Source organism: Marmota marmota, unplaced genomic scaffold (genome assembly GCF_001458135.2).
Source record: "Marmota marmota marmota unplaced genomic scaffold, marMar, whole genome shotgun sequence".
NCBI lineage: Eukaryota > Metazoa > Chordata > Mammalia > Rodentia > Sciuridae > Marmota > Marmota marmota.
Genome location: NW_026000207.1, coordinates 3286702 through 3313948, shown reverse-complemented (window position 1 = coordinate 3313948; position 27247 = coordinate 3286702). Strand labels below are relative to the sequence as shown.

The window sequence follows — 27247 nt, the reverse complement described above, 5'->3', positions numbered from 1 at the left end:
CGGGCTTTATGCTCTGTCATCGACGCCAACTGGGCTGCCAGTCCTGCTCTGGAGACTCAGTAGGTTAGGGTCCCCATCCCCACTCTTCTGCTCTTAGGTATATTGAGAAGAAAATACCAAAGGTGTGTCTGACCAAACATTTGATAAGAAGATCAGCATGAATGTGAGTACTGGACTTGATGACTGTCCCATCAAAAGGCAAAAATAGAGACAGGATACTACTGTGAGCAGAAACCTGTGAGCAGAGCTCAGAAAATGGGCAAAATGAAGGAGACTTATCATATTTCTTCTGCCCCACAGAGCTGGACTATAGAACTATATGGCTGAAAATGGGGAAGTTTTTAAGACAAGGGAAAAGGGACTTTTCCCAAGTGTGGGAATGGGGATGTGGTGGAGTCTTTAAAAGCAAGGTCTAATGAGATGTCCTTAGGGTACTGGGGAAGCTGCCCTTAGAAGGAGTTCCGGAAGGATATCTCTGATAGAGTCCCTGAGCTTTCAAGGAGAATGAGTCATAACAAGAACCACCTTGATGCCTGGATTGCTCTCAGTGCTGTTTGGCAATGGAAACTCTCCCTCTGTTATGAGCTCCTGTATGCTCCTCCTGCTGTCTGCCACGAGGCCATCATGAGAGCTGAGCTGATGCCAGCACCATACCATTGAATCTCCAGAACTGTGAGCTAAATTAACCTCTTTCTTAATAAAGTTATCCTTTGATGAAAATGTTCTGATATAGACCTCAAATGCCATTCAGAAATCATCATGGCTGCCATTCCAGAGTGTATGGGCCCCCAGGTTAGGGCTACATCCACCTTGATTTTAGAACTTGGGACGAAATCCAAAGAGAGTCATACAATTGAACTCTGGGGGCAAACCTCATCTCAACCAAGAACTCTGGCATGGATGGAGCCAAGGCAAAGAGCCCCAACCTGGGCAATGCCCTAGCAGAAAACTTCCACAGGACTGGGACCCAGAGAACTGCTTTTGGGAACATTCTGCAAAACCCCAACCGAAAACACTCAGGTGCACATCAGCAGGAAATAATTAAATCAGTGGTCTAATATTCACACGGTAGAGTTCAATGCTGGAAAAGGATCCACACCACAAGCAAAATCTCAGATAAACTCAGAATGAGGACATTTAAAATGAGTGAACAGAACGGTTTCTGCTGTCTGATATTCATAGAGAGTACAAAAGAGGCTACAATGCTGTGTGCTGATGGATGGAGGAATGGTATGCACTCTCAGGAGAGGGAGAGCAAGGACCAGTAGCCCAACCTGCCCTGTTCTATATAAAAGACTCTTACAGATTTGGGTTCGGTTTTTGAAATTCTATTGTTAAGTCCAACAATGACCTGTGCATGAATCTTTAGGTATTTTACATCTATGTTACAATGGAAGAAAGGGAAAGGGCTTAATGTAAGAGTGTCTGCAAATATTGAGTTGCTTGACACCATGATTGATCTTTTAAAATAAGGTATCAATTCTAGGTTGCAAACTAAGATATAACAGACATACAACTCCCAGTGTAAAAGAGTAAAAGGTAGGATTCTCTTTGAATTAATACAAAAGATATTAAGAGACAGAAAAACAACAGTGCAAATATCATAAAAAGCAAACAGTAAGTTGATGAAACTAGTTCCAAATATTTCCATTATTTTACTCAACAAATGTAGACCGCCTTTCTAATAGTGACAAATAGTTTGCTGAACTCAGGGAGATATTTTAAGGAGGTATTAACCATTCATTGACCACAGTGGTATATGTATGAATTAAATAAAATTCTAGAATGGTATAGAATTTTTCATTGTTGTAATTAGTATAATTTTAATTCTCTTTACATGGCATTTTTCAACATTATTTCTTGATGGTACTATGCATACTCTGACTGGTTGTCATATACACAGAAATAGAGGCATGCACACATGTACGTGATCACCCAGTAGTAGGTCTGTTCTGACAGATCCCTGTACTGTGACTGTGCCACCCTTGTGTTTATGGCTCAGGGAGGTGAGTAATAACCAGGAGACATGGGACAGGGGCACACACATCACATGTTTCTGAGGACACTAGGGGAGGTTCTCCTCTTTATCCAGGAAAAGCAGACCCTAGTGACACTAGCATCTCTGCTCAGGAGAATAAAGGGGCTGAGAGCAGAGAAACTGCATTGATTAAGGCAGAGAGGTGCAGCATCCTCTGACTGGGAGGACCAGAAACACCCCACCAGAGATGAATGGTGAAGGAGAGAGTGTAGAGGGACACGAAGGTGCCCACCAGAAGGAGGACGGTTTGGGTAGCTCTGGACTCTGGGGAGGACCTGTTGCCATGGAGGTGCTGGAACCTCTGTTTGTGCCTGTACAGGATGAGAACCATGGAGCCACTGGCCCAGGGCATGACCCCCAAACAGAGCACATCAGGGAAGGACAGCAAGGCTATACTTAGTGCCTCTCTAGTGTTGTCATGAGCCCCACCAGAGCAGTATCCAAAATCTCTTTGTGATATTATTACTCCCTCTGTCAGTCACACACAGGAACAATGGTATTGACCAGCAGGTGGAGGATCCAGCACAGGAGCACAGAGGTGCCAGTGTACCTGGGGCTTTCACTTGGAGCTCTGCCCACCTGGAGTCCCTGGGGCTGATGGTGATGGCCTGGAAGACACTCAAGAGGCAGGTGCTGCTGAAGGACATACCCCTGCCCACCCTGTGAACATAGAAAACAAGTTTGCATCCAAGATCACTGAAGAAATGTCTAAACCCAAGAGCTGCCATGGTCTGTGGGACTCCCCTGAAGAGCAGGAAAAGGGAGTTGGCTACAGTCAGGTGCCTAATAATCCAATCTGTGCATCTTAACCTACACCCAGAGCAGTAAAGGCAGAGGGAGGAGGAGAGGAGACAGAAATTCCCCAGGATTCCAACCACAGTCTGGCTCAAGAAGACCACACCCAGGGTCAGGTGCCCAGAGGGCATTCTGTCAGTTCCCACAGACGATATTGATCTTCAGATCCCAGGATCCTGCATGAGGACAAGAGGTAAGGGCTACATTGAAAGGGTCATCTAAAGTCCAGTGCCTCTGCTTACCATTAGTTCACAATTAGGAACATGTACTTTAAGGTGTTTCTATTACTAAAAGGATTCCATCATTAAAACATCTGTTTAATATATTAAAATGTGTTAAAAAACATTGTAACATGTATAATGGCATAATTTGGCATGAACATTCTTTATATACAGAGTTATGAAAAATTGTGCTGTAAATGGGTAATAATGGGTGTAGTGCATTCCACTATTGTCATGTATGTAAAAAACAAATAAATAAATAAAATAAAAAACCCATTATAAAGAAAAGATGTATACAGCCTTTTAATTTTTTACATTTTTAAACACTCCATGAGACAGGTACTTCAGTATAAAGTCGAGGGATGTTTAAACTGAGGGATGTTATCTGATTTTCCAAATCCACACTGGTTGAGATATCATGGGCTGATGTAGAATGAGGCATTTAAACATCATGTTCTACTATCAAACCTAGTTTCTAGAGTTTCTCCAGTTATCCATACATATATTTAATTTTTACTGAACACATTAATACATTTTAGATACAGAATTTTATTATTTTGGCTTTAAAAAAGATGTGCTGATTTGTAAACGATAATCCCACCAGCCACTATCAATTAAGATTGAACCTTATAAGATCTTGATGAATGACAGATGCACTGATTCCTGTAAGAGTTATAGGAATCTGTCCCATGATCAGGGTAGCTTTAATGAGCATCAGGTTATCCCCACATAAACAGAACCACAGGAAGACACATTTGTTTTACTTCCAGGAAACATTGTAAAACAGCTCCTACCAGAGGAATCATTGTACTCACTCTTTGACACCCTGAACCAAGGCACATGAGATACTAGTCAATGATGGAGTACAGAGGTTAAAGGTTAGTTTACTAGTTTAGTTTAAATATTCATCAATTGATGCATAATTTACGTAAAACAGCTAGCAATGAGGTAAGATGTACAAAGAGTATTAATACAGAATATTGTAACATGAAAGCTGTAAGGCAGGAATCATTTAATACACACTATGCACTGACATAGTTGCTTTTGAAATTGGTTAAAAAGACATTTAAAACTCAACAAGATTCATTGAAGTGTGTCAACTGCCATCTGACATTGATTATCATAAGTCACATGTTCTTTCCATGCTTCCTAAAGAACCTCAGGAATAAAGGCCATCTTACCATCACCAATAGCCCCTCGTGTCCCCAGTGCAGATGCAGTTACCGTCCCATTCAGCACCTCCTAAGAGAATTGAGGAAGCATTTCTATTCCAGCCAGCAAAATTCAATGCACAGAATCGGCACAGGACTAGATAATTCCTACAGATTTATCCTAGTCTTTATGGAAAGCATGAGGGTGATATAGGTGTACCTCTAGTTACCCCCCAAATTATGTCTCTGATTGGAGTAAAGCAGGTTGGACAGCAGGTTAATTTGAGAATTACAGTCGAGCACCTTGTCATTCTGGTTTCATTGTCACATGGGTTAAGAACAAAAGAGTTTATTACTGTAGCTGTGGTAACTTCCACTGGGGGCACCAGACACTGGTGGTGGTCTGCTGCCCTCAACTCCCTGCACTAGGGCAGCTCGGGCCTCAGGAATTTCGACTCCTTAGTGGCTTTGGCACTGGAGCACGTCTGAACTCTAAGATCCCCTTTATGCGACACCCCACTTACCTAGACTCTGACATGCCTCCTTCAATCACACATTCTGTCAGGCTCCAGTAGCAAATTCCCCCCTTCCTCCATTCTGCTGACTGCTGAGCACACCCAGTGGTCCTGACAGGCAGGGCTGTGTGGGTGGAGGCAGCCAGACCCTGAGATATGGCTTTGTGACTATGTGACCTCACCTCCCTGCACAGCTGCAATGATCATGTCACCTGTCATGGCAAGGACCGTGTAGCTGGGGAAGCTGAGATCATCAGAAAATTTTTTGCCCAGTTGCAATTACCAAAACAAGCCCCTAGCTCCTACCTGGCATCTCCAAAGAGACTTGGGAGTGTCTGGGGAGGCTCCTTTCCTTGATCCCTGGACACGGACAGTGGAGCACATAAAGAAGAGCAGGGAATGCTGGGTGTCCATGGATGGATGACTGGATGAAGGAAATAAACATGCATACCTCTCCTGGAATACTATTCAGCTATTAAAAGGAATGAAATATTGTCATTTGTGGCAGCATTGAAGAAATTGGAGGACATTATCATAAGTAGAAATGTAGACTCTGTTGTACAAATACAGAAAGTGTGACGTATTCTCACTTACACGTGGAAGCTTAAAATGTTTGTCTCAGGAGAGAGAATAAGTGAACAGAGGTAAGGACACAGGGTAGGAAGGTAAGGCACAGGCCCACAGGGAAAGTTGATAGGAGTGATATCTACTAATATTCTATTGCACAGTAGATAAATACCATCAATGCCCCTTAACTGTATATTTCAAAACAACTAGTAGAGAATAGTTTGTTTCCAACACATAATACATGATAAATGTTTGATGTGATATGCCAGTTATGCTCTTTGGAGCATTGTATATTTTATACATGTATTGAAATGTCACTCTGGTCATCCCAGATGCCAGAGTTGAGAGAAGTAAATCCAGGTGTTTAATGTCCCAGTGTTGTCTTAGACCAAAGGAGAAGGTTAATCCAGTAACAAAGGTAGTATTTGGAATTTTCCTTTTCTTTAAACCCGATGTATCTAAGGAATCCTTGATAATTTTTATCATACAGGGATTTAGCATTTTATTTTATTTTTTGGGTACTATGGATTGAACACTGGGGCACTTGGCCACTGAGCCAGGTCCTTTTTGAATTTTATTCAGAGACAGGGTCTCGCTGAGTTGCATATGGCCTCGCTGTTGCTGAGGCTGACTTTGAACTCAAGATCCTCCTGCCTTAGGCTCCCGAGCTGCTGGGATTACAGGTGTGTGCCACTTTGCCCAGAAAAACAGTTATTTTAGATTTAGATTTTTCTTATACTTTTTAACTGCAGTATCTTTTACATATTATCTTGGATGTCTTTAAAATATATAGATGGTATATTCAATTAGGTGATTTTCTTGTTTTACTTTGTAGCATTTTTTTGATTTTTTTTTTTTGCTTTTCCAATATATATCCCTGTATATTATAAACTCATTTAATTCCTGTGTTTTATTGCCATTAATATCACTTCCTAAACAGTATTTGATAAGCTAGGCACGTTGGCAAATTCCTGTAATCCTAGTAACTCCAGAGGCCGAGGTGGGAGGATTGCAAGATCAAAGCCATCCTCAGCAAATGAGCAAGGTCCTAAGCAACTTAGTGAGACCCTGTCTCAAAATAAAAAAAATAAAAAGGACTGGGGATGTGGCTCAGTGTTTGTTGCCCTTGGGGTAAATTCCTAGTAGAGCCTCCTTTCATATACTAGATAATATAGAAAATGGAGGTTGTCTCCTGGTGCTCTCTTGGACTTCACTTGGAATTAAGTCAGCTATTTCTCTATAGGAAAGATAAATTGATGCTTAGTGACATTTCTTTGTCAAGTTGAATGAACAGTCATGGTATCTTGCTTTATTTTTATCATTATCATATGTGGGATTCTGCCATATCTCTTTGCTTGCATCAGTTCAACCATATGTCCTTCAGCTAATCTTTATTAAGAAATGAATTGACTTATATATTTTCTTTTTTTTAGAACTAAGTCCTTTTATTATGAAACAATAATTTAATGACTTCTGTACTTTTCCTTATAATAAAAGTTGACAGTTAATGTTCAAAACTGGAAACCAGATAATCAAACCAGATAATCAGACAAGAATCACATTTATTTCAATAGCTCAAAGTGCAAATACAGCAAGTCAGTTCACAAAATTTCAAAGATACATCCTTAATGAAAACTTGATAAACAAAAATGAAAGGTTAAATAACAGAAATAAAGCTCCTTAATATTTTTTTAAAATTTCAAGTTTTCAAAAAACTTTAGACCAAAATATTTCACTTATATCTGAAGTCAGAAATACTATTTATAGATGCTTATGCCGCATTGCAATAAATAATGACTCTTCAGAGAAGGATTCACCCCAGACTCGTCAGTTCCAAATGAGAGTAGAAGGTGTTGATGTTGGCCATTTCTGATTTGGCAGGATCCATCACTCACTGTTATCAGCTGATGTGGGTTTAATTCATGATATTTCAATTTTAGGCAAAAATCTATAATAAAGGTTTCAAGTTAAATATAAGGCCAGGACCATTATTAAAAATTTTCTAAAATGACAAATATCTAAAAGATCTAAAGACCCAAAGACCAATGTCAACTTCAGGCCTCTGGTATTACCAGGGAAAGGTGAGGGGTAGGGGAGTATATTTCTTCCATCACTGAAAACTTTTTTGTAAGGTTAACAACACGGCCTTTAAAACTTCCTCATGAAAATTATACTCAAATATATATTTATTTATTCCTACATATACAGAACTTGTATGTAAAAGTAGAAAAAGTTCCCACTAGGAAGATAATTAAAGGTTGTTAATGTTGTTGTATCATTTAGCAGCCAAGACACATGCTTATTTCTGCTCCCCAGAAGCAATGTTAGCTACCAGTTTCAATTCAGGAAAAAGTGAATCTTCAGGGATGTGTACAAGAGATATTTATTCAGTCTTTTTCCCCATCTTCTTCTTTTCATAATAGGCATGAAACTGAGAATCTGTTCCAAAAATCCTATCCCACCACGTAAATGTTGAAGCATAATTTCCAACAAAGTTCATGTGGTGGAAATCATGATGCCGAGAACCAGCGTAGAAAGGGATGAGGTTTAAAGGGTTCAGAGGAATATCATAACCACTATGGACATCAATGGTTTCTATCAAGCGAATGGTCACCCATGCCCAAAGAAGAATCACATGATCACACAAAAGCACGATTCCAATGAAAAATCCAGTTCCAAGAATTAAGGTTTCCAGAGGATGTGCATATTCAGTTTCCATTCCAAATGGAGCCTGAAACTCATGATGAATTTTATGAATATATTTATATATTCTTTTATGGTGTAAAAGTCTATGCAGGAAATAGTGCCAAGTATCCTCAATGACTGCACAGCCAAAGCATCTTGCCAAAAGCATACACCATCTTGGCATTCTTTCCCAATCATAAGGAATATTGAAATATTCTGTAAAATAATAGGTTCCACAAATCAAAGGCAGTTGGATACAAAAGTGATTAAAAAGAAGTACTTTAAAGCATTTCCATTGGTTTTCCAATGTTTCTGGTTTATCCTTTTGAATTTTGTGCTTTCTCATGTAAGGTATAAATTGAAATAAAAATCCAGGTAAGCAGAACAAGAAATAAAGGGCTTCATGAACTATAAGGGATCCCCATGTTGCAATCTGGAACTTTGTATAATTATTCAACATGTAGTTCCAAGCATTTTTAAATGGTTCTTGTAGAGGATTCTCAGGTAAAAATGAATCTACATACTCCACAGCCAGTGATGCTGAACTAAAGATGCCGACACTTTCATTTGTTGCCATTTTTCAAATCTCAGCAGGTAGCCTTACAATTCTGGACGTTCCCGAAGAGACCGCGGGCCACCGTCGCCCGCACTCGGCCAGGTGCCGCCGACTTATATATTTTCTAACAGAAATGATTTTCAAAAGATATCTGCAAATCACAGAGTTCCTTTCATAGAAGCTTGTATGAGGACCGAGTGAATCTCATATAACAGCAATAATTATTGCAGTTCTCATATGAGAATCACTTGGTCCTCGTATATTCTTCAGTGTGCCAACATTTGCTAACACAAGTTTTAGTATTTTTTTAATTCCAATGATTTTAGAGGTGACAAATATATTTTTGAAAATATCAGTAAGTATTTTGTGAAATATTTGGAAACCTTATTCTTCAATGCCTTTGAGTACCTTAAGTTTCATTGAATTCTCCAATATTTGGGCGATAGTATTGGATATCAGATCCATGGCCTCACACATGCTAATCACCCACTGTACTACATAGCTACATCTTCTGACCCTAAAATATTTCTTTTGGTACTTGGTATTGAAATGAGCCATAACAAAAAGCCTTCCAATAACAACAATGAAAAAGCCAGGAGAAGATGGATTCTCAGCTGAGTTCTTCCCGACATTTAATCAGAAACTAATGTAACTCCTCCCTGAAGTATTCCAAGAAATATTAAAGGAATGAATGCTTCCATTTTTTTTCTGTGAATCCAGTATCACCATAATTCCAAAACCAGATGAGGACAAATTAAGGAAAGAAAACTGATCAATATTCCTGCTTTGTTTGCTTGCATCACAGTGGGTCATTACTCGAAACTAGGCAAGTGCTCTCCTGCTGACCTACGCCTCAGCATGGTCGAAACTTCAGTTGGTGTGTGATCCATGCCAAACGTGTAACAATTATTCCAAAATCTTCCTGCTAGCACACAGACCTGACCTATGATTCTACTGATAAATGAGAATGCAGGGACCTATTGTCATTAGACACACCATAGTCCCATTCTGTGCACAGAGAAAGCCCAGCAGACTTTCTTTTTTCTGAACATGTACCGGGGATTCAATGCAGGGGCACCCTACCACTGAGCCACATCCCCAGTCTTTTTGTTTCTGATTTTGAGGCCAAGTCTTGTTAAGTTACAGCTTTGCCAAGTTGCGGAGCTAGCTTGGAACTTGCAATCCTCCTGCCTTGCTTGAATTACAGGTATGCTCTGCTGTGGTGCAGGTCTGTCCTTGGATCTTCTTAAATACTAGTTCTCAATGGTATCTCAGAGGCCAGGGTCCAAAGGATTTCATATGTTAAATTTTGATCATTTTCTGGACTAGTGTGGTGCCCTCCCATGTCCTCCCAGGATGGTGGGGCAGAGCTGTGGTCTGCAGCCCCAGTCAGCCCTGTCACAGAGAAAACACTAATTCTCCAGTGTACTACTATGTTGCTAAGCTCTGGAATTCAGTAGGTCATGTGCCTAAATGCATTTTTGACTTTGGATATTTCAACTTAACTTAGAATGTGTAACCCCATTCTAAGCTGAGAAGCATCTATATATGTGTGTATTTATTGAACATTTTATTGGTGCATTATAATTATACATTAGAGTGGAATCAAATTTTTTTAGTTGTAGATGGACAAAACATTCATTCTTTCTTTCTTTCTTTCTTTCTTTCTTTCTTCCTTCCTTCCTTCCTTCCTTCCTTCCTTCCTTCCTTCCATCCTTCCTTCCATGGAGCAGAGGATGGAACCCAGTGCTAGGCAAGTGCTCCACCACTGAGTCACACCCCAAACCTCCTCTTTTGCCTTAAAATCTCCCCTGCCCCAGCTTACAAATAAGAGATAGAAGATGCGACTCTTGTCTTTCTGGGTCTGGCTTATTTTCCTTAAAATGATGCTATCCAGTACCATCCATTGTTATGCACATGACATTATTTCATTTTTTATAAGAAGTCAGAGTTCCCAAAGACTGGTCACTCTCACCTGGAGTTGTGTGGTTGAGCAGATAGGGTGGCCTTGGGTCCCTGGGTGGAGTGAATTTAAAGACTCTCAGGGATTGATACACTTGTATTTTATTTCAGGGTATTCATTGATTCAATAGGAGTTGGTTAAAATTATGACCCTGACCCGAGAATCATAGATCAAGTTGAGCAGGATCTGGCTGTGAGCTGCTAAGTTGTTTGTGGAGGATAAGAGTATTATTCTAAAGTTGACCTTGGAAAATCTTCTCCACTTTTCTATTTTTTTCGTTGCCTCTCTCTCTCTCTCTCTCTCTCTCTCTCTCTCGTCTGGCTCTGTCTTTTTATTTATATGTGTGTGTTTTTAAGTGTGTGTTACTGGGGAATTGAATCCAGGGGTTCTCTACCCCTAAGCCACATCCCCAGCCCTTTATATTTTTAGTTTTGAGATGGAGTCTTGCTAAATTGTCCATGCTGATCTTGAAATTGAGATGCCCTCCCCTTCTTATTCTTCAGTTGCTGGGATTCAGATAATCATTTACATTTTTAAAACAAATCAGACTTTATTTTAGATTTAAAATAGGTTTTCTCCCCATAGAATTTCTGAATTTGTCCTTTCCTTTTGCTGTGGCAAATATTGTGTTTTGTTTTCTCAATATAGTCCTTTCCAACAGATGTAGTATCTTTTTAGGACAGCCTGTTATAAGATGTCCTATTGTTTTCAAAGAAACCCTCCATCTTGTCATATTTTATTTATTTTTTCCTAAGAATCTATTTTCTGGCTAAAAATTTCCATCCTTTTCTATTTTTAGTAATGTCATTTTGGGTCTCTAATTCATAAGCTGAGCACACCTTTATATTTTAGAACATGGTCATTTAGATGAAGACTTGCCCCTGAAGGCAGGATTTACACTGCTGCTAAGGTTGTCCACAAAAGGCTTTCTCTTTTATTTTACTGAGACTTTATGATTTCTATTTGAATTTCATTGTTTATTTCAATCTACTCAATTTCAGGAATTTCAAAGAATGTGTTTCATGGGTTAAGACATATTTAACATTATAAAGAAGTGACATGGCATAGCACTATTTAGTTTTCTCAGATTAATATTTTTATTTTTATTATTTTTGGTACTGGGATTGAACCCAGGGGCACTTAAGCACTGAGCCACACCCTAAGCTGTATTTTCTATTTTGTTTCAAGGCAGGGTCTCCCTGAGTTGCTCAGTGCTTCTAAGCTGAGAAGCATCTGCATATGTGTGTAGTTATTAAACATTTTATTCCTTTTATAATTATCCATTAGAGTGGAATCATAATTTTTTTAGTTGTAGATGGAGAAAAATTTATTTTTCTTTCTTTCTTTCTTTTTTTATTATTGGTTGTTCAAAACATTACAAAGCTCTTGACATATCATATTTCATACATTAGATTCAAGTTGGTTATGAACTCCCAGTTTTACCCCAAATACACAGCTGAGGATGGAACCCAGTGCTAGGCAAGTGCTCTACACTGAGTCACACCCAAACCCTCCTCTTTTGTCATAAAAGCTCCCTGCCCCAGCTTACAAATAAGAGAGAGAAGATGTGACCCTTGGCTTTCTGGGTCTGGCTTATTATGCTTGACATGATGCTTTCCAGTACCATCCATTGTTATGCACATGACATAATTTCATTCTTTTTATGAATATTACTCTGTCCTGCACATAGGACACACCTTCTTTATCCATTCATCTATAGTCAGCACCTGGGCTGGTTTCAGAACTTGCCTGTTGGGACTTACACTACTAGAAATCTGGATATTACTGTGTATACAGAGTCACATCTATTTGTTGTTGAAAGTATACAGTTATATGCTAAGCTCTTTGCAGTCTTGGGAACTGTAAGTAGGAAATTAAATTCTTTTTAAGAATGTAAGAAAATGAGTGTGGTAAGGAGCTGAAACACCAAGCAGAACCTTCCATCAATCAATGAGTAGATCACGTGATTGCTTACATCAATCTGGTCAGGTCTTCCGGGGCAGATCCAGGGGTCCTGAGGCAGTATATAAAGCCTGGTAGAAGGGGCCTACCCTCAGTCCATCTTTTCAGCTCCTGGAAGCCGCAGGGTCTCCAGTGGAGGTGGCCCTTTGTTCACATACCCGTGTGGCCAGAGACAGGCAGAAAGACAAAAGGTGAGTTTTCATCATTATTTTTTGCCTTGGTTTAATCCCAATAGAAAAATAGGGATATGAAAAAAGATATTTAGTGTGTGATTTTAGGTATTAAGAATTAATTAGGTCTGGGGATATAGCTTAGCTGACACAGTGTTTGACTCGTATATACGAGGCCCTGGGTTCAATCCCCAGCACCACAGACACACACACACACACACACACACACACACACGTACACACACACACACACAGAGAAAAGACTTCATTAATGGTGTGATATCCTTTCTTTTTTTTTTCTTTTTTTTTATTCCAGTTAGTTATACATGACAGCAGAATGCATTTCAAGTCATTGGTGTAATAGCCTTTCTTAGTACAGAAGCTAATTAAAAACATTTTAGAAATATTATAAGAAGTCAGAGTTCCCAAAGATTCGTCACTCTCAGCTGGAGTTGTGTGGTTGAGCAGATAGGGTGACCTTGAGTCCCTGGGTGGAAGGAATGTAAAGACTCTCAGGGATTGATACACTTGTATTTTATTTCAGTGTATTCATTGATTCAATAGGAGTTGGTTGAAAAAAATGACCCTGACCATAGAATCACATACCAAGATGAGCAGGATCTGGCTGTGAGCTGCTAAGTTGTTGGTGGAGGATAAGAGTCTTATCCTCAACTTGAACTTGGAAAATCTTCTCCACTTTTCTATTTTTGTTTGTTGCATATTTCTCCCTTCCCCCCCACCTCTCTATTTATATGTGTGTGTTACTGGGGGATTGAATCCAGGGGTGCTCTACCACTGAGCCACATCCCCAGCCCTTTGTATTTTTCATTTTGAGATGGGGTCTTGCTAAATTTTCCATGCTGATCTTGAAATTGAGATGTCCTTCCCTTCTTATTCTTCAATTGCTGGGTTTCAAATAATCATTTGCATTTTTAAAACAAATCAGACTTTATTTTTTATTTAAAATAAGTTTTCCCCCATAGAATTTCTGAATTTGTTCTTTTCTTTTGCTGTGGCAAATATTGTCTTTTGTTTTCTTAACATAGTTTTTCCAACAGATTTAGTATCTTTTTATGACAGCCTGTTATAAGATGTCCTATTGTTTTGAAATAAACCCTCGATCTTGTCATATTTTATTTATTTTTTCCTTAGAATCTATTTTTGGGTAAAAATTTCCATTCTTTTCTGTTTTTAATGATGTGATTTTGGGTCTCTAATTCATAAGCTGAGCCTACCTTTACATTTTAGAACATGGTCATTTAGATGAAGACTTGCCCCTGAATGCAGGATTTACACTGCTGATGAAGATGTCCACAAAAGGCTTTATCTTTAAATTTCTGAGACTTTATGATATCTATTTGAATTTCATTGTTTATTTCAAGCTACTTGATTTCAGGAATTTCATTGAATGTGTTTCATAAGTTACAACATATTTAACATTACAGTGGAGTGACATGGCTTAGCCTTATTTAATTTTGTCTGATTTTTTTTTTTAATTTTTATTATCTTTGGTACTGGGATTGAACCCACAGGCACTTAACCACTGAGTCACAACCTAAGCCCTATTTTATATTTTGTTTAGAGATTGGGTCTCACTGAGTTGCTAAGTGGTTCGGTTTTGCTGATGCTGGCTTTGAACTCACTATCCTTCTGCCTCAGCCTCTGGAGCCACTAAGATTACAGGCGTGTGCCACCAGGCCATGCTAATTTTGTCAAATTATAACCAAGGGGAATACAGACCGAAAACATCCAGTTTTCTTTCTTTCTTTTTTTTTTCCTTTTTGTTTACTGGGGGATCCTCCTGCCTCAGACTCCCTAGCCCCTGGGATTACAGGCGTCTGGCACCATGCCTGACTACTTTTCCAGTTTTCTAATATAGCTAATCTTGTGATGTGATTACATTCCAACAAATCTACAGTAAATTGAATATAGCATAAGGCAAATATTTATTCAAAGCCTTCAACCTACAGAGCCTGGTGCTTAGCCATGCCCACCTTCAATGTGCTCAGAATATTTAAAGAAACCTATTCCCCACACATGTTGACCATCTCCTGTCATTTACTGAATGCTGGTGTCCAACAAACACTGGTAGGATGGTGCACTGTGGAGTGCCCATTGGTTACCTCGTGGTTGTGTGGCTATCTGGGAGTTGCAAATGGCTGGCACCACTGCCCAGCATCGTCAGAGAGTATCCTGCCAAGTATTGTTAGTCTGGGTAAAAAGCAAAGTTTAAAATGCAAAGGTTTGTATAGTACAGATTCCACTTTTGCACCATCATAAGGTGTGAAACGTGCTGCCTTAAGCTTGCAAGTTGGTGGCTATCAGTGTATTGAATTGTCTTTGAAGCCAATGACATGACAATTTTCCTAGGCATTGTATGATGTGGTATGAGGGTCTCTGCATTCCCTTTGTGTAAAGCAGGGTAGGTTTAGTAAGCAGACTTGCTTCCTGGGAATGACAGAATCCTCAGTGCCTCTGTGTGAGGGAGAATCCAGGGATGTGGGGAACTCAGGGTCCCATTTTCTCTCCTCTAGGGAAACAGAACCCCTTGGGAAGGATCAGCACCAATGGATCCCAACACCCTCTCCATGGAACAGGGGAGGCAGTTCTTGAAGCAGTGTGGGATCCCACAAAGAGACGTAAGTGTGCGAGACCTTGGGGCTAGTGAGAGGCTGGGCAAGGGGTGGAGTCGAAGAGAGAGTCCATTCTGAGGCAGGCTCTCTGCCTGGGCTGGGAGTGGGTGCTCATGGTTTAAAAAACTTCAAACACCTGAGTGCTGGCCAGTTAAAATGTGCAGGCACCAACAGGATGGACACAGGTGCATGCAACTGCTGTGGAATATCAGCCTTGTCCTTGTACTCTCAGGTGGTGCCCTTTGGTGCCATGTAAAGGTCATGATCCACCTCGTGGTGGGCTGTGGACTAAAGAGACTTTAATTGATTACACATCATTAGAACTAAAGGAATCAGGAGCTCATTCATCTCTTTATCCCAAGACCTCTTCCTGCCTAGAGAACTTGAACTATATCTTGATTCTCTTCATCAGATCGATGTATTGAAAGAGAAATGGATGATTGTCGCCTCTGTGGAGGTTCTGCTGAGATTCCCTCTGAGGCCAGGAGAGGACCCAGCAGCCCGCTGTGTCACCAGTGGAAAATACCAGCCTTTGGTGGACAGGCCCCGCACAATCTCACATAGAGGAGGAGACCATAAGAAAGGGTAGGTCCAGCGTCACGAGTACTGTGGGAACTGCCTGGGGGTGCCCAGGTGTGGACAGCAGATTTCTGCCTCTCTTGGGGGTGTCTGTCCTGCGTGTTGCTAACTCTAACACAGCTTACATTTGAGTTGCCTAGGGGTAAGTTTGCACCTATTGTTGGCTTGCTCAGGTACCCTGAGTTTGCTTGTCCTGGTGTGGCTTTGTGCCATCTTCCCCGTGGACCCTGCCGTGTGCTTATGGGGTCTCTGTGAAACATCCCAAAGTGCTCATGAGCTTACATATCAGAGCTTTGAAATGCTTTGTCATTGCATCTGGCTGGTTTTCTGATTAAGAAATTATTTTGTAAAACCAGTGGGTTTTCTGGCCAGATGAAGTTTTGCACGCCTATAATCCCAGTGGCTTGGGAGGCTGAGGCAGGAGGATGTCAAATTCAAACCCAGCCTCAGCAAAAGCAAGGCACTAAGTAACTCAGTGAGACCCTGTCTCTAAATCAAATACAAAATAGGCTTGGGGGTGTGGCTCAGTGGTAGAGTGCCTCTGAGTTCAGTCCCCAGTACCAAAAAAAAAAAACAAAACAAAAAAAAAAAACAAAGAAACAAGGAAATAAACAACAAAAGAAAAATAAAACAAAACAAATAAAATAAAATAAATAAAAACCAAAATAACACTGTTGGGTTTTCTGCTTTTCTGCATATAATTGGGAAAACCCAGTAGTTATTGGCTTCCTGTCTACTGGCTTTGATAAATATTGTTTGAGACTTTCATCCTATAGTAAGAGGCTGGGCAGAAACTCAGAGCCTAGAACACTTTCCTGCCAAGGGTGCACATGGCATTTTGCCCTCTGTAAGTCAGTGGGCTTCTCTCAGGCAGCGTCTCCTTTAGGGAGCTGGTCGATGCTGGCAGAGGATCACAGAATGGGACATTAATTCTGAGAATACCAGATTGTGGTGGGTGTGACTTGGTGTCAGTTAGTCCCTCCCCTCTGGAGTTGGGTGTAGGCTGGACATTTTTCTTGTGTTTGTATAATTTTGAAAAATTCTGTTATTATCACCAGGAAATCTAACAATCAATTAATGAACAAGACTGAGCAGAAGCCCAGGGCTGTGACACCTGTGTCAGGTGTTTACACACATCTTCCACCTCAAGGAGCTGCTAAAGATAAGAACCTGAAGAAGCGACAGAGGGGAGCAGAGGGGCAATGGGCTCGCCCACCAGAGGAGGAGGACACTGTGGTAAGTGTAGGGTTGGAACTTAGGAGAAGAGGGTTCTGCATGGACCCCAGAGAGCGGGTCTCCAGAGGGCCCTCTGTGTCTGTGACGACTGCTCTGTCGTATCTCAGGGACCTGGTTTGTGCTGTCTTCATCCAGCAATTTGGCCATTCAGAGCCCCTGAGGAACAACCCCTTTCCCTGTTTGGTGTCACCTCCAGCCTGGTGTCTGTGCAATACCAAACTCTGATTTATTGGTCTCACCCTTAGACACAAAAGTCCTTCCTTCTTGGGTGCCTGACAGGTTCTGGGTAGGACCATGAGATCTTGAGTTTCCTGCAACTGTAGGCCATGTATCTAGGTTCCAAACACCCGTCCCTGTCCTGACCTCTGAAGGCTGCCTGTGGCTGCTTCCAACTCACTAGCAGGCGGTCTCTCCTCCACAGGCAACGTGCAAGGACTGCGGAGCCTCTGGGCACACTCCCCATAGCCTCAGGTGCCCAGGGAAGTGCTGTGCTCAAGCCGTTTCCTGGCAGCCCTTGGACTCAAATAAGGACAAGGAAAACCTGAAGCCAAGGAAGCCCCAGCCCCTGAGAGGCCAGGATGATGTAGTCAGGAGAGAGAAGGATCCAGGGCAAAGGTGAGGATGCTGCAGAATCAGAATGGCCTTTGCACCCTCAGTATCTCCCCCTCCCTCTTCTGTGCCTCCATCTGTGAGCACAGACAGGGACATGCCAGAGGGACAGGCCAGTGCTGCACATCTTGGGGCCACACCCAGAGCACACTGTGGGGCTGAGAAGCCCTGGTGTGTGGGGACTTGGAATGCTGCTCAGAGCAGGCAGAGCCGCAGTGGGGTCTAGTGAAATTATGGAGTTCAGAAGTTCAGGGGAGAGGGGGATTCCTGGAAGTGGGGGCTGCTTCTGGGATAAGGGACGGTGCAACATCAGATAAGAAGTGCACAGGGGCTGTCCTGCCTCCCTGGTCCCCACACTAGGGCTGGGACCGAGCTCTGGAATTGCCTTTGGCTCCCCATCCTTGGTGTGGACAGGAGGTCAGGCATGTCAGATAAGGTTCTCGGGATCTGTTCTGCAGGCAGGAGGAGCAGCAGAGGAAGGCTCTGCCCCAGAGACTTCCCAAGAGGTCCTCAGAGGAGATGGCGAGGATCCGGCGGGCAACTGCAGGATCTCCTGTCCCCATGAGGGTGAGTCTGCTCTCACAACCAGGTGCCGTGAGTGGCTCTCTTCTATGCCCCTAGTAGGGTTACGTTGCAACTGAGGCTGGCCTGCAGGACATCCTGCATATGCAGACTCCTTCTTCCCTCCCTTCCTCCCTCCCTCCCTCCCCTGCTCCTTCTTTCTCTTTTCCCTCCTCCTCCTTGTTCTCCTTTCCTCCACCTTCCTTTCATTCCTCACCTCTTCATTCATCTTTTTTCAGGACCAGGGACTGAACCCAGGTGTGTCTAACCACTGGGCAACATCCCCAGATCTTTTGTATTTATTTATTTATTTATTTATTTATTTATTTATTTATTTGAGTCAGGGTCTTGCTAAGTTGCTTGGGGCCTTGCTAAATTGCTGACTCTGTCCTTTAACTTGGGATCCTCCTGCCTCAGCCTCCCCATCCACTGGGGTACAGGTGTGCACCACTGTGCCTAACTTTATATTTCTTTATTTGGATATTTTATGCTATTTTTTTTCCAAGCTGACTCCCAATGAAAGGGGAAAAAAATTTGTGCACCTGATGTTTTTGTCACACGACCCTGTTGTGTGTATCTACAGGCATTTCCTACACTTTTGATAAAAATCCCAAATCGCCCTTCAGAAGAGTTTTTTCCATTATACTCTCCATATTGTGGAGAAAAAGGCTCCTTTTCTTGATCTTAAAAACAGAATATGTGATGAAACTTAATTGATAGTCAGAAGAGTAATATCTGATGGGGAAGAAATCAAATTGTTAGGCCATAAAACCAAACCAAATCCAAACAGAAAAACAGCCCAGATTAGTATTGGGCTTTTTAAATCCCTGATTTAGATGAAACCCTAATGTCCCTGTTGTCTTATTTATTGTACTGGTGGGCATTTTCCTTCTTCCTAAACTGCTAGCTATTTTCACATAGTTTCTGTTAAATGCTGGGGAAATATGGTGGCACTTTCCATAGGGAGATAATTTTGAATCCTGAGGTGTCTGATTTGAGCTTTCCTGTCCCACAGAAACCTTGCAGGCCGCTGCCTGTCCTAGCACCTAAGAGGAGACATGCCCCGGACCCCATTCTCAGAGGCCCTCCGGCTGGGAAGACAGCTGACATGAGATCATTAGGCCCTGCGTGGTCTCACAACAAGAATCCCCAGCTGATCAGCAGTGGAGCAGCCCAGGGACGTGAGGTGGGTGTCCCTGTCTGCCCCCGCCCTGCTGTCAGCTCCAAGCCCACAGCTACAGGGTCTGCTCTTTGCCCCATGATGTAGCTCAGCCTGACCCTGGTCCTGTCTTTGACCTCTAGGCACACAGGAAACATCCTGCCGGGGATTCACAGTCGAGTTCCAGGCCAGTGAACAGTGTGGTCAGAAGCAAACCTAAGAAACTGAAGTCCTTCCAGAGTCCCCAGGTGATTCCTCCAGCTACCCCAAGTACAAGTGGATTGGCACCCAAACAAGCACCCAAGGCGACCACTCAGGCTCCAAGCTGGAAGCCCACTGTGGACCTGCAGCCTCTGCTCTTCTCACCTGGCCTGAGCCCAGTACAGGGTGGTACTGTCTTCCTGCCTCTAATGTCCAGCCCCATTCAGGGGAAACCCAAGGAATGTGGCTCCATGAGAAGGCACAAGGGTCAGCCCAGCCCCAGGCTCAGCCTGGCTCCCACAGTCATTCCTTCTGTGAAGTTCCCTCTGGCTGCCCCCCGCCCTCGTGTCTGGAAGGAGTCTGAGGAACTGGCTCCCTGTGTCCCAAGGAGTGTCCTCCATGAGGACCTTCTGGTGTCTTCCTCCTCTGAGGACAGTGACTAGGAGTGAGACCCCTACATGGTGGAGAAGACTCCGTTCCCAGCCTCCTAGGAACTGGAAGTGACTGAAAGGTGGAGGAGGGTTAAGAGGCTGGGAACAGCCCTGTGCCACGAATGGCACTTCCCAGGCTGTGATGTGTGTACCCAGAGTGGACCTGACATTACCTGGGGATCAGTGGATAACTGCCGATCATTTGGCCAGTTGGAGCCCATTTATATGGGGCTTATGAAAATGTCATAAAATCCTTTGAAAATTAGACATAATAGGATGAAACCCTGAGTGAACCCAAGGAATGATGTCACAACATCATGTCAATAGAAAGTTATGAAATTCATCTGTGCATGCACCCACCTGGCTGAGATCAGAGACACTGCGCCCCAGGCCTGTCATTGGGTGGGGGAGAGCTGTGTGTCTTTTCAACAGTGGCACCTGGAGTCTTCACCTTCTGACTCTGACTGAGTGCCTCCGCTGGGAACTCTCACTGCCTTCAGCACATGGGGAATATGCTCTTCTTTCTTGGGGACTTTTGTTTTGTAGGTGACTTCATTGAAAGATTTGAACTGTTCAGCTCTGTGCCCAATGAATGGATCCAGAGTCCTGAAGAGGGCCATGGCTCACTAGCGCTTATGAAGTTTGTTTTGCACTGAATTCTATGAGATAGGCCTGGTGTCTGAGCTCATTTAGGAAGTGCAGATAGTGATCTATCTCCCTGTTGAGATATTGAAGTATGTAACCTGCTTAGATAATGAGTGGCGCATGGTAAATAATAGTGTGTCACTGTGATTATCATACTTGTCTGAATTTAGATTAGTATCTTACTTATGAGGGAATTTTCCCTTTGGCTTGGTCCCCGTTGTCATTAAATGTCACTCTAAAATTGTGTTGGGTTGACTTCTCTCAATATTTGTCCATTTTCTGACCTAGGACACATTGATATTTCCTCATCACTTCAAGCTCATCTCTTTTTTTTAGACTGACAAATAAACCAATTGTATTTTTGACAACTTGTAAAAGAATATGTCATATTTTTTAATAATGCATCAAAATAGTTTCCTTTTCATGTCTCATAACCATGAATACTTTAAAGTTGTGCTGAGTATGAGTATTTGTGATACTTACACAAATTGTGGTGTGTGAGGGAAAGTCTAGCTTGTGGTGGGCAAGTCATGTAGTGAGGCAGGCAGGCTGGACTTTGTTGTCTGCATTCAGTTGAGGGAAGGAAGAGCTGTGGCCAGAGCATATTGAAAACTTTCTATAACTTTCCCCCATGAGGCTCATGGACTCCCTCAATTGTATCTAGGATTTTTAAGGGTGCATAGACTCCATTTTAAAAACCCCTGGACCAGCTGGGCTTGCTTTCTTGTAAATGTTAGCTTTTCTTTGTAATTAACATGTAATGGCTGGATACGAAGATGGGTCACTCCTATGTGTTTTAATCACCAAATTTCTTTACTTGAGTAAAGAGGACCTTGGTATATATGCCACACACCTGATCCCTCCAGCATCAGCAGCTGATGCTCTGAGTCAGTATCTGCATTTTAATACCCTCCCAGGTGTTTCAGGTGGAGTAAGGGTGTGAGTAGAGGGAAAATAGCCTGGTTCCTCTTGTGGCTGTGTCCCAGTCCACCTCATGAGCTGTAATAACTGCTTAGGACTGGGTCCCAACCCAAGATGCTGCTTTCCTCAGTCTGGCGGGAGGCTTGCTCTAAAACACCTGGTCCTGGTGCATCAGAACTGGACCCTGGAGCTGTGAGACTCAAGAGGGAAGCAGGCAGACCCGAACTGGCCCAGAATACCATTCCCTGGAACTTGCTGACACAAGAGAGGGAGGGAGAATAAGAGGACCCTGCATGAGGGTCACAAGGAGGGTGCACATAATGGTCAGCACCAAGGTGACTTCATCCTCACGGTCTGTACCTGGTTTATCCCCAGGCGGCATCAAAGTCCTTGGGCACATTCCTGCCCCCCAGGGCACCCAAGTCCAATCTTAGAACTACACAAACCACTCTACTGCTATTGTTCATGGGAAAACATGGGGGAAACAGACCGGGGGTTTCTCTGGGCACATGGTGGTGTGACCCTAGATAGCTGCTGTCAGGTCATGCCCAATCCACCTGGACCAGGACTGTTCACCTCCTCCCCTAGATAATTCTATCCTGCAGTGAAGGTTAAGAAACCTGGGGGAGGAAAGCAGAGGTGGTGCTTTGCCACCCTCCCTTCTCCTTTCTCGGTTTGAAGGAAACAGTCCTGAATCAATAAAAGGCAGAGGGGATTCTCTAGGGTGGGATTTCAGTGGCAGGACCAAAGCCCAAGTCCTATTTCTGCCTTGGGGACTTTGTTGTCTTTCTAGGACTTTGTCCTAAAAAGTGAGAAGATTTGAGAATCTAGGCTGCCTCCTGGTGGGTGGTCCAAAACCAATGAACAGAAAGTGGTCAATAAAGAAAAGGCAGAACTGCTCAAGTGGGCTTCCACCAGCGATGTCCAAATATACCACACATGAGAGCCATTTCTTCAACTCTGGGCTGCCTACGTTGATGTCAAGGTTTTCCCTGACCCAGAAGCAACAGTCCAGGGACACCCACTGGGGAATGTAGAAGGACCACAGGGCAGAGTCTCAGCATTGCAGGGCCTCAGGAGACCTCTCAGCCCATGTACCTAGCCTGGCATGGCAGGTTGGAGTATCCTTGGAGCATATGGAATCATGAGCTTCCAAACACCATGAGGCTTTGGTAACGGGAAGTTCAGAATCACAGTCTTCTGCATTAGGCCAGATCCAGGAATCTGTGATGCTAATTATTTCCAGGGTGTTTGGAGGTAATCAAGAAGCAAATCTTATGGAAACCTCATAAAGGAATCTTGAATGGGAGTTCCATTCGGTGTGAGTTTTGTGAGTGTGTGTGTATCATGGTGTTTCACCATCCTGCAGTCCTCTCCCTATCTGTGTGCAGCTGGTTGATGGGACAAATTCAGGAGTGAATAAGTTTGTAAGCAGATATTCATCCCCTTCTCTACATTTTAAATATCTGTGAGTATGTGAATAGCATGGAAAACACACATGTGTGTCTAATTTGTTTCTGAACTATGAGAAAACAGTCAATTTATTAAACCCAAAGGACTTCGAAGTGCAGCACAGTTTACAGCAGCGTGTCAGGGTGAAGCAGGTCCCAAGCACGTTTCCAAAGTCCCCGGCTGCTCAGGGAGCTTCTGCCTCGCTTGATCAGGAAGCTCAGCAGCCCCATTGCCAGCCCCAGAATCTCACCTCTTCTGGTAGTTTCCCATCTGGAAGGCACAATCCACAGAGTTTCTTCCACAATCTTCTCTGAAGGACAGCCTTTGTCTGCCAGGATTCCTGTCAGTGCAGTGGACACAATCCACTCTGCTCCTCCCTGAAGGGCCACGGAGAAGTTTCACTCACCATGTAGCTCAGGGTGGGCAAGAGTTGTCTGCCAGGGGACCAGGTGGTCAGAGGCTAAATTTCAGCCAGAGCCTCTCTGCAAGGAGATCTGGGACATGAGGATGTTCCTTATTCCATACCTGACCTTGTAGGCTGGCAGTTGCAACGGGGACTGCATGGCACAGTCACATCTCCTTACGTTCTTCCTCTGCAAATGGCAGTGTGGGGACAGAGTCACCATTTTGCAAGTCGCACTGAAGGACGTCAGCAGTTGCCAGGACGTGGGGTAGGGTCTAGGACCTCATCTCTGCTCCCTAGCTTAGCTCAGGCTTCAGAAGTCTTGCTTGTTCTGTGCAGCTGGGGGAATGCACAGAATCTATGTCCCAATTTGTGTGCGTTCTGTGAGTGTGTGTATCATGGTGTTTCATCTTCCCCTAATGTGATCCCTACCCAGACTCTTGGAACACCTCCTTTTTACAAACTTTGTGTCTGACGGAGATATAGAATATTCACAGGGGTCTGGTGGCTGTTGGACTGTGGGCTATGTTTGATGTCCCAGTGGTCAGTACTGTATGTGAGAGAAGGAGCCAGACCCTGAACTGTGTTTCTGTCAGTTTCTGTTACCTTCCCCCAGGCTGCAATATCTTTTTAAGTAGCATTAATGAAATACAAGACTGAGGAATGGAACATGTTTGTGAAAGCCTTTTATCAGTTGCTAATGACCTAAAGAACAATTATGTGTTTGTATTTATTATCTTCAAAGCAAGGGGTTTGGTGAGGGTCTTACTTAGATTTTTTTTTCTAGAATTCATTTCCCATCAATTTGGACATTTGGGTTGATCTGCAAGATTTTCAGCAAAATACCTTTATGAACGTGGATCTCTATCCCTTCCAGCAGGGTTGGAAATTCAAGTGGGACAATGCCCATGGAAAGAGAGAAACATGTTTTTTTACAGAAAGCAATGCTGAGACCAGAGGGTTTAACCAGCCATTTCTTTAATTCATTCAGTATCAGATAAGCTGATGTACTTCCTCAGTTGAAGAGTACTTCATGGTTACCACAGTCCTCTATGTTACCTTTGAGTAGCAAGTTTTGGTTGCATTTGTAATTAAAGAAAATATAAAATATGAGTTCTAATGAATCCTTTTTTTTTCCCCCACAAGCTTATCCAATATTTGACCCAGATCTGAGATAGGAATTTGGGAATAAATGGAAAGATGCTGAATTAGCAATTTAGTGCCCTTAAACAATTGAAATGCAAGAAAAACACTCATGAACCATTGCAACTCCTGAATGCTATGCCCTTGGCTGATCCCTTCCAAAATGGGGGGAAGCCCAGGAAAGACTTGCTCCCCAGCCCCTCTTCCAGGCAGCCCCTCAGTGCTGCCCTTCCATCCACATGGAAACCACAGCTGACATTGTGCTTCTCACTGTCAAGATAGCTCACCTTCTCTCTTGAAAGTGCATCCACTTCCTGAATAAACCTCCGTCCCTTTGTGTGGCAGGGCCTGAAAGTCTCCATCACATATGCCAAGAACACTGCTGGTCCTGGGTGGAACCCCCTCCCCTCCAGGACCTCCTTGAACCCTTCTTCAGAGATCTCTCTTCTCCAGGGATAGGTCCAATCAGACACCACTCCCTCAAGTAAGAGGGACACTTCCTTGAAGACATGTAAAGGTCAATGGTGAATGATTTTGTCCTCTTTGATTTACTTTACTTTAATCTGGCCACTAGATGGCAATGTTTTAAATAAACCTTGAGATCTCTTTGTTGTGTGTGTATGTTTGCACACTTGTGAAGTTTATTTTTATGTATTTTATTAGTTCTTTTTTAGGTATTCATGACAGTCTCCTTTTAAGTGACCATCATCCCTCTAACTGCCATGTAGAGAATGCTTATTTGCTTGCGTTGTCTTTAATCTCTGAAACTGACCTTTCCCTGATAGGAGCTCAATGGTATTTATTCACTATTCTGTGAAAGAAGTTATATTTTGGCCATTTTTAAGATGACCATCTTGAATTGTGTTCCTCTTTTATGGATGTTTTTCCTATAATATTAACGCTAGTAAATCTCAAAAAAATTTTCAATACTGTTTAAATGACACTTCGTCAGTGAGTACTTCACAACATGGATTGTTGTATCTTCTATTATTATAACTCCACATAAGATGGGCTACCCATATGCAGACATTAATAACACTCACTGGCATAAATATTAACATGACAATACACTATTCACAATTGCTATACATTTCAAAGTTTACTTCGAGGCAGAAACTCAAATTTCCGTCTTTTGGACTCACATGATACCACAGTTTCAAAAAATTGTGCTTCTATTCTGAGACATATGAATGAATAAGCAAATAGCCATTGTGAACATACATTCAATTTATGTTTCTCTTACACTCTTAGGGGTTGTCATTTTCCTTGGATGGACACACTGGATCCTGCACACTCTGGAGTCATAGCTCATGAGAATGTAGGGGCTGACTGCTGGGAAGCACCTAGCGATTAGTGTGGAGGTGTTCACCAGCCACAAAATTGAATTCTTTACAAAAGCCAAGGAAATGTGTAAGGCAGAGGAGAGAGTGGACAGAGACACAAAGGCCCCCACCAGGGCAAGGATGCCTTGCGTGGCCCTGGACTCAGGGGAAGATCTGGGGGAGACATTGCTCCTGAGAACATGTTGCATCCGCTGTTTGTGTCTATAGAGGATGAAAACCACGGAGCCGCTGGCCCAGAGCATGAGCCCCACACAGAAAATATCCCGGACTAATGCCAACAATAGGTAGACTGTGCCTGGGACTTTGTCCTGAAAGACAGCAGAACCGTGCCCGTAGTCCCTTCTGTTGGTGTTATTTCTGCTGCTCTGTCTGCCAGTCACATGGACAGGTACCAGGATACTCAGCATCATGTTCAGAACCCAGCAGATGGCGAGTAAGGTGCCCTTGTACCTGGGAACTCTCACCTTCAGCTCTGCCCACCTGGAGTCCCTGGGGCTGATGGTGACGGCCTGGAAGACACTCAGGAGGCAGGTGGTGCCAATGGACACATCTCTGCCCAGTTTGTGTAGATAGAAAAGAAGTTTGCAGCCAATGTCACTGTGCAGCTCTCGTAACCCCCAAGCTGCCATTGTTTCAGGAATTCCCTTAGAGAGAAGGACCAAGGTGTTGGCTACATTCAGGTGCATGAGAATCACATCCAGGGACTTGTACCTGCTTGTTGTGCAGTAAAGGAAGAGGTATTGATAAAGAAGAGAGACATTGCCTAGAACGCCAACTACCATCTGTGACAAAAACACTATTTCTATTGCCAGATCCCTGGTGGCCATCCTGTCAGCTCCCAGTGACCGATGTTCATCTTCTGAGCCAGAGATTCCTGCATGGGAATATTAGGATTGGCTACATATGCATTGCAGTCCAATATCCTACACTTAGGTCCCACCTAGAATATTTACTTAAACATTTTTAAACAAACAAGGTGTATTCAGTGTTGAAATTACAATTTGTAAGAATTCTCTTAGAACAGGGGCCAGTACCACAAAGAATGCAGAAGTAGAAGGTCTTGTGTTCATCATACTCCACGAAGCTGGTGACCCTGTTATTTTCATTGTAAAAGTGAGCAACACTTAAGCAATTGAAGGAGGCTTGTATGTCTAAATTCAAACCTTTTCTATGTCAATGTGCTATTTTGAACCTGGCTGTGCTGGGAACATGGGAATGCTCTTCAACACTGTGTTCCTCTGACCAAGCTAGTTAGCTGGGTTCCTCAAATAAAAAGGGGCATATTGAACAATTTTTATTTCATCTTAC

General features: G+C 42.8%; 3 protein-coding genes across 3 annotated transcripts; 1 reads left to right on the top strand and 2 right to left on the bottom strand.

The window, feature by feature from the left end:
- Positions 1-6832: 6832 nt before the first annotated feature.
- LOC107158918 (methylsterol monooxygenase 1-like) lies at positions 6833-8619 on the bottom strand. The gene has a single exon (XM_015505425.2). The coding sequence runs from the start codon at positions 8547-8549 to the stop codon at positions 7671-7673; it is 879 nt and encodes a 292-aa protein (XP_015360911.1). The 5' UTR covers positions 8550-8619; the 3' UTR covers positions 6833-7670.
- A 6571-nt stretch (positions 8620-15190) lies between these two features.
- Positions 15191-20044, top strand: LOC107158876 (protein FAM90A27P). The gene is made up of 7 exons (XM_015505361.1): positions 15191-15262; positions 15669-15841; positions 16894-17071; positions 17493-17686; positions 18139-18247; positions 19257-19427; positions 19544-20044. The coding sequence occupies exons 1-7, from the start codon at positions 15191-15193 to the stop codon at positions 20042-20044; spliced, it is 1398 nt and encodes a 465-aa protein (XP_015360847.1).
- Positions 20045-23175: 3131 nt separating this feature from the next.
- LOC125612784 (vomeronasal type-1 receptor 4-like) lies at positions 23176-26766 on the bottom strand. The gene is made up of 2 exons (XM_048791491.1): positions 25840-26766; positions 23176-23427 (listed from the first exon to the last, which is right to left on the bottom strand). The coding sequence occupies exons 1-2, from the start codon at positions 26764-26766 to the stop codon at positions 23176-23178; spliced, it is 1179 nt and encodes a 392-aa protein (XP_048647448.1).
- Between the last annotated feature and the right edge of the window lie 481 nt (positions 26767-27247).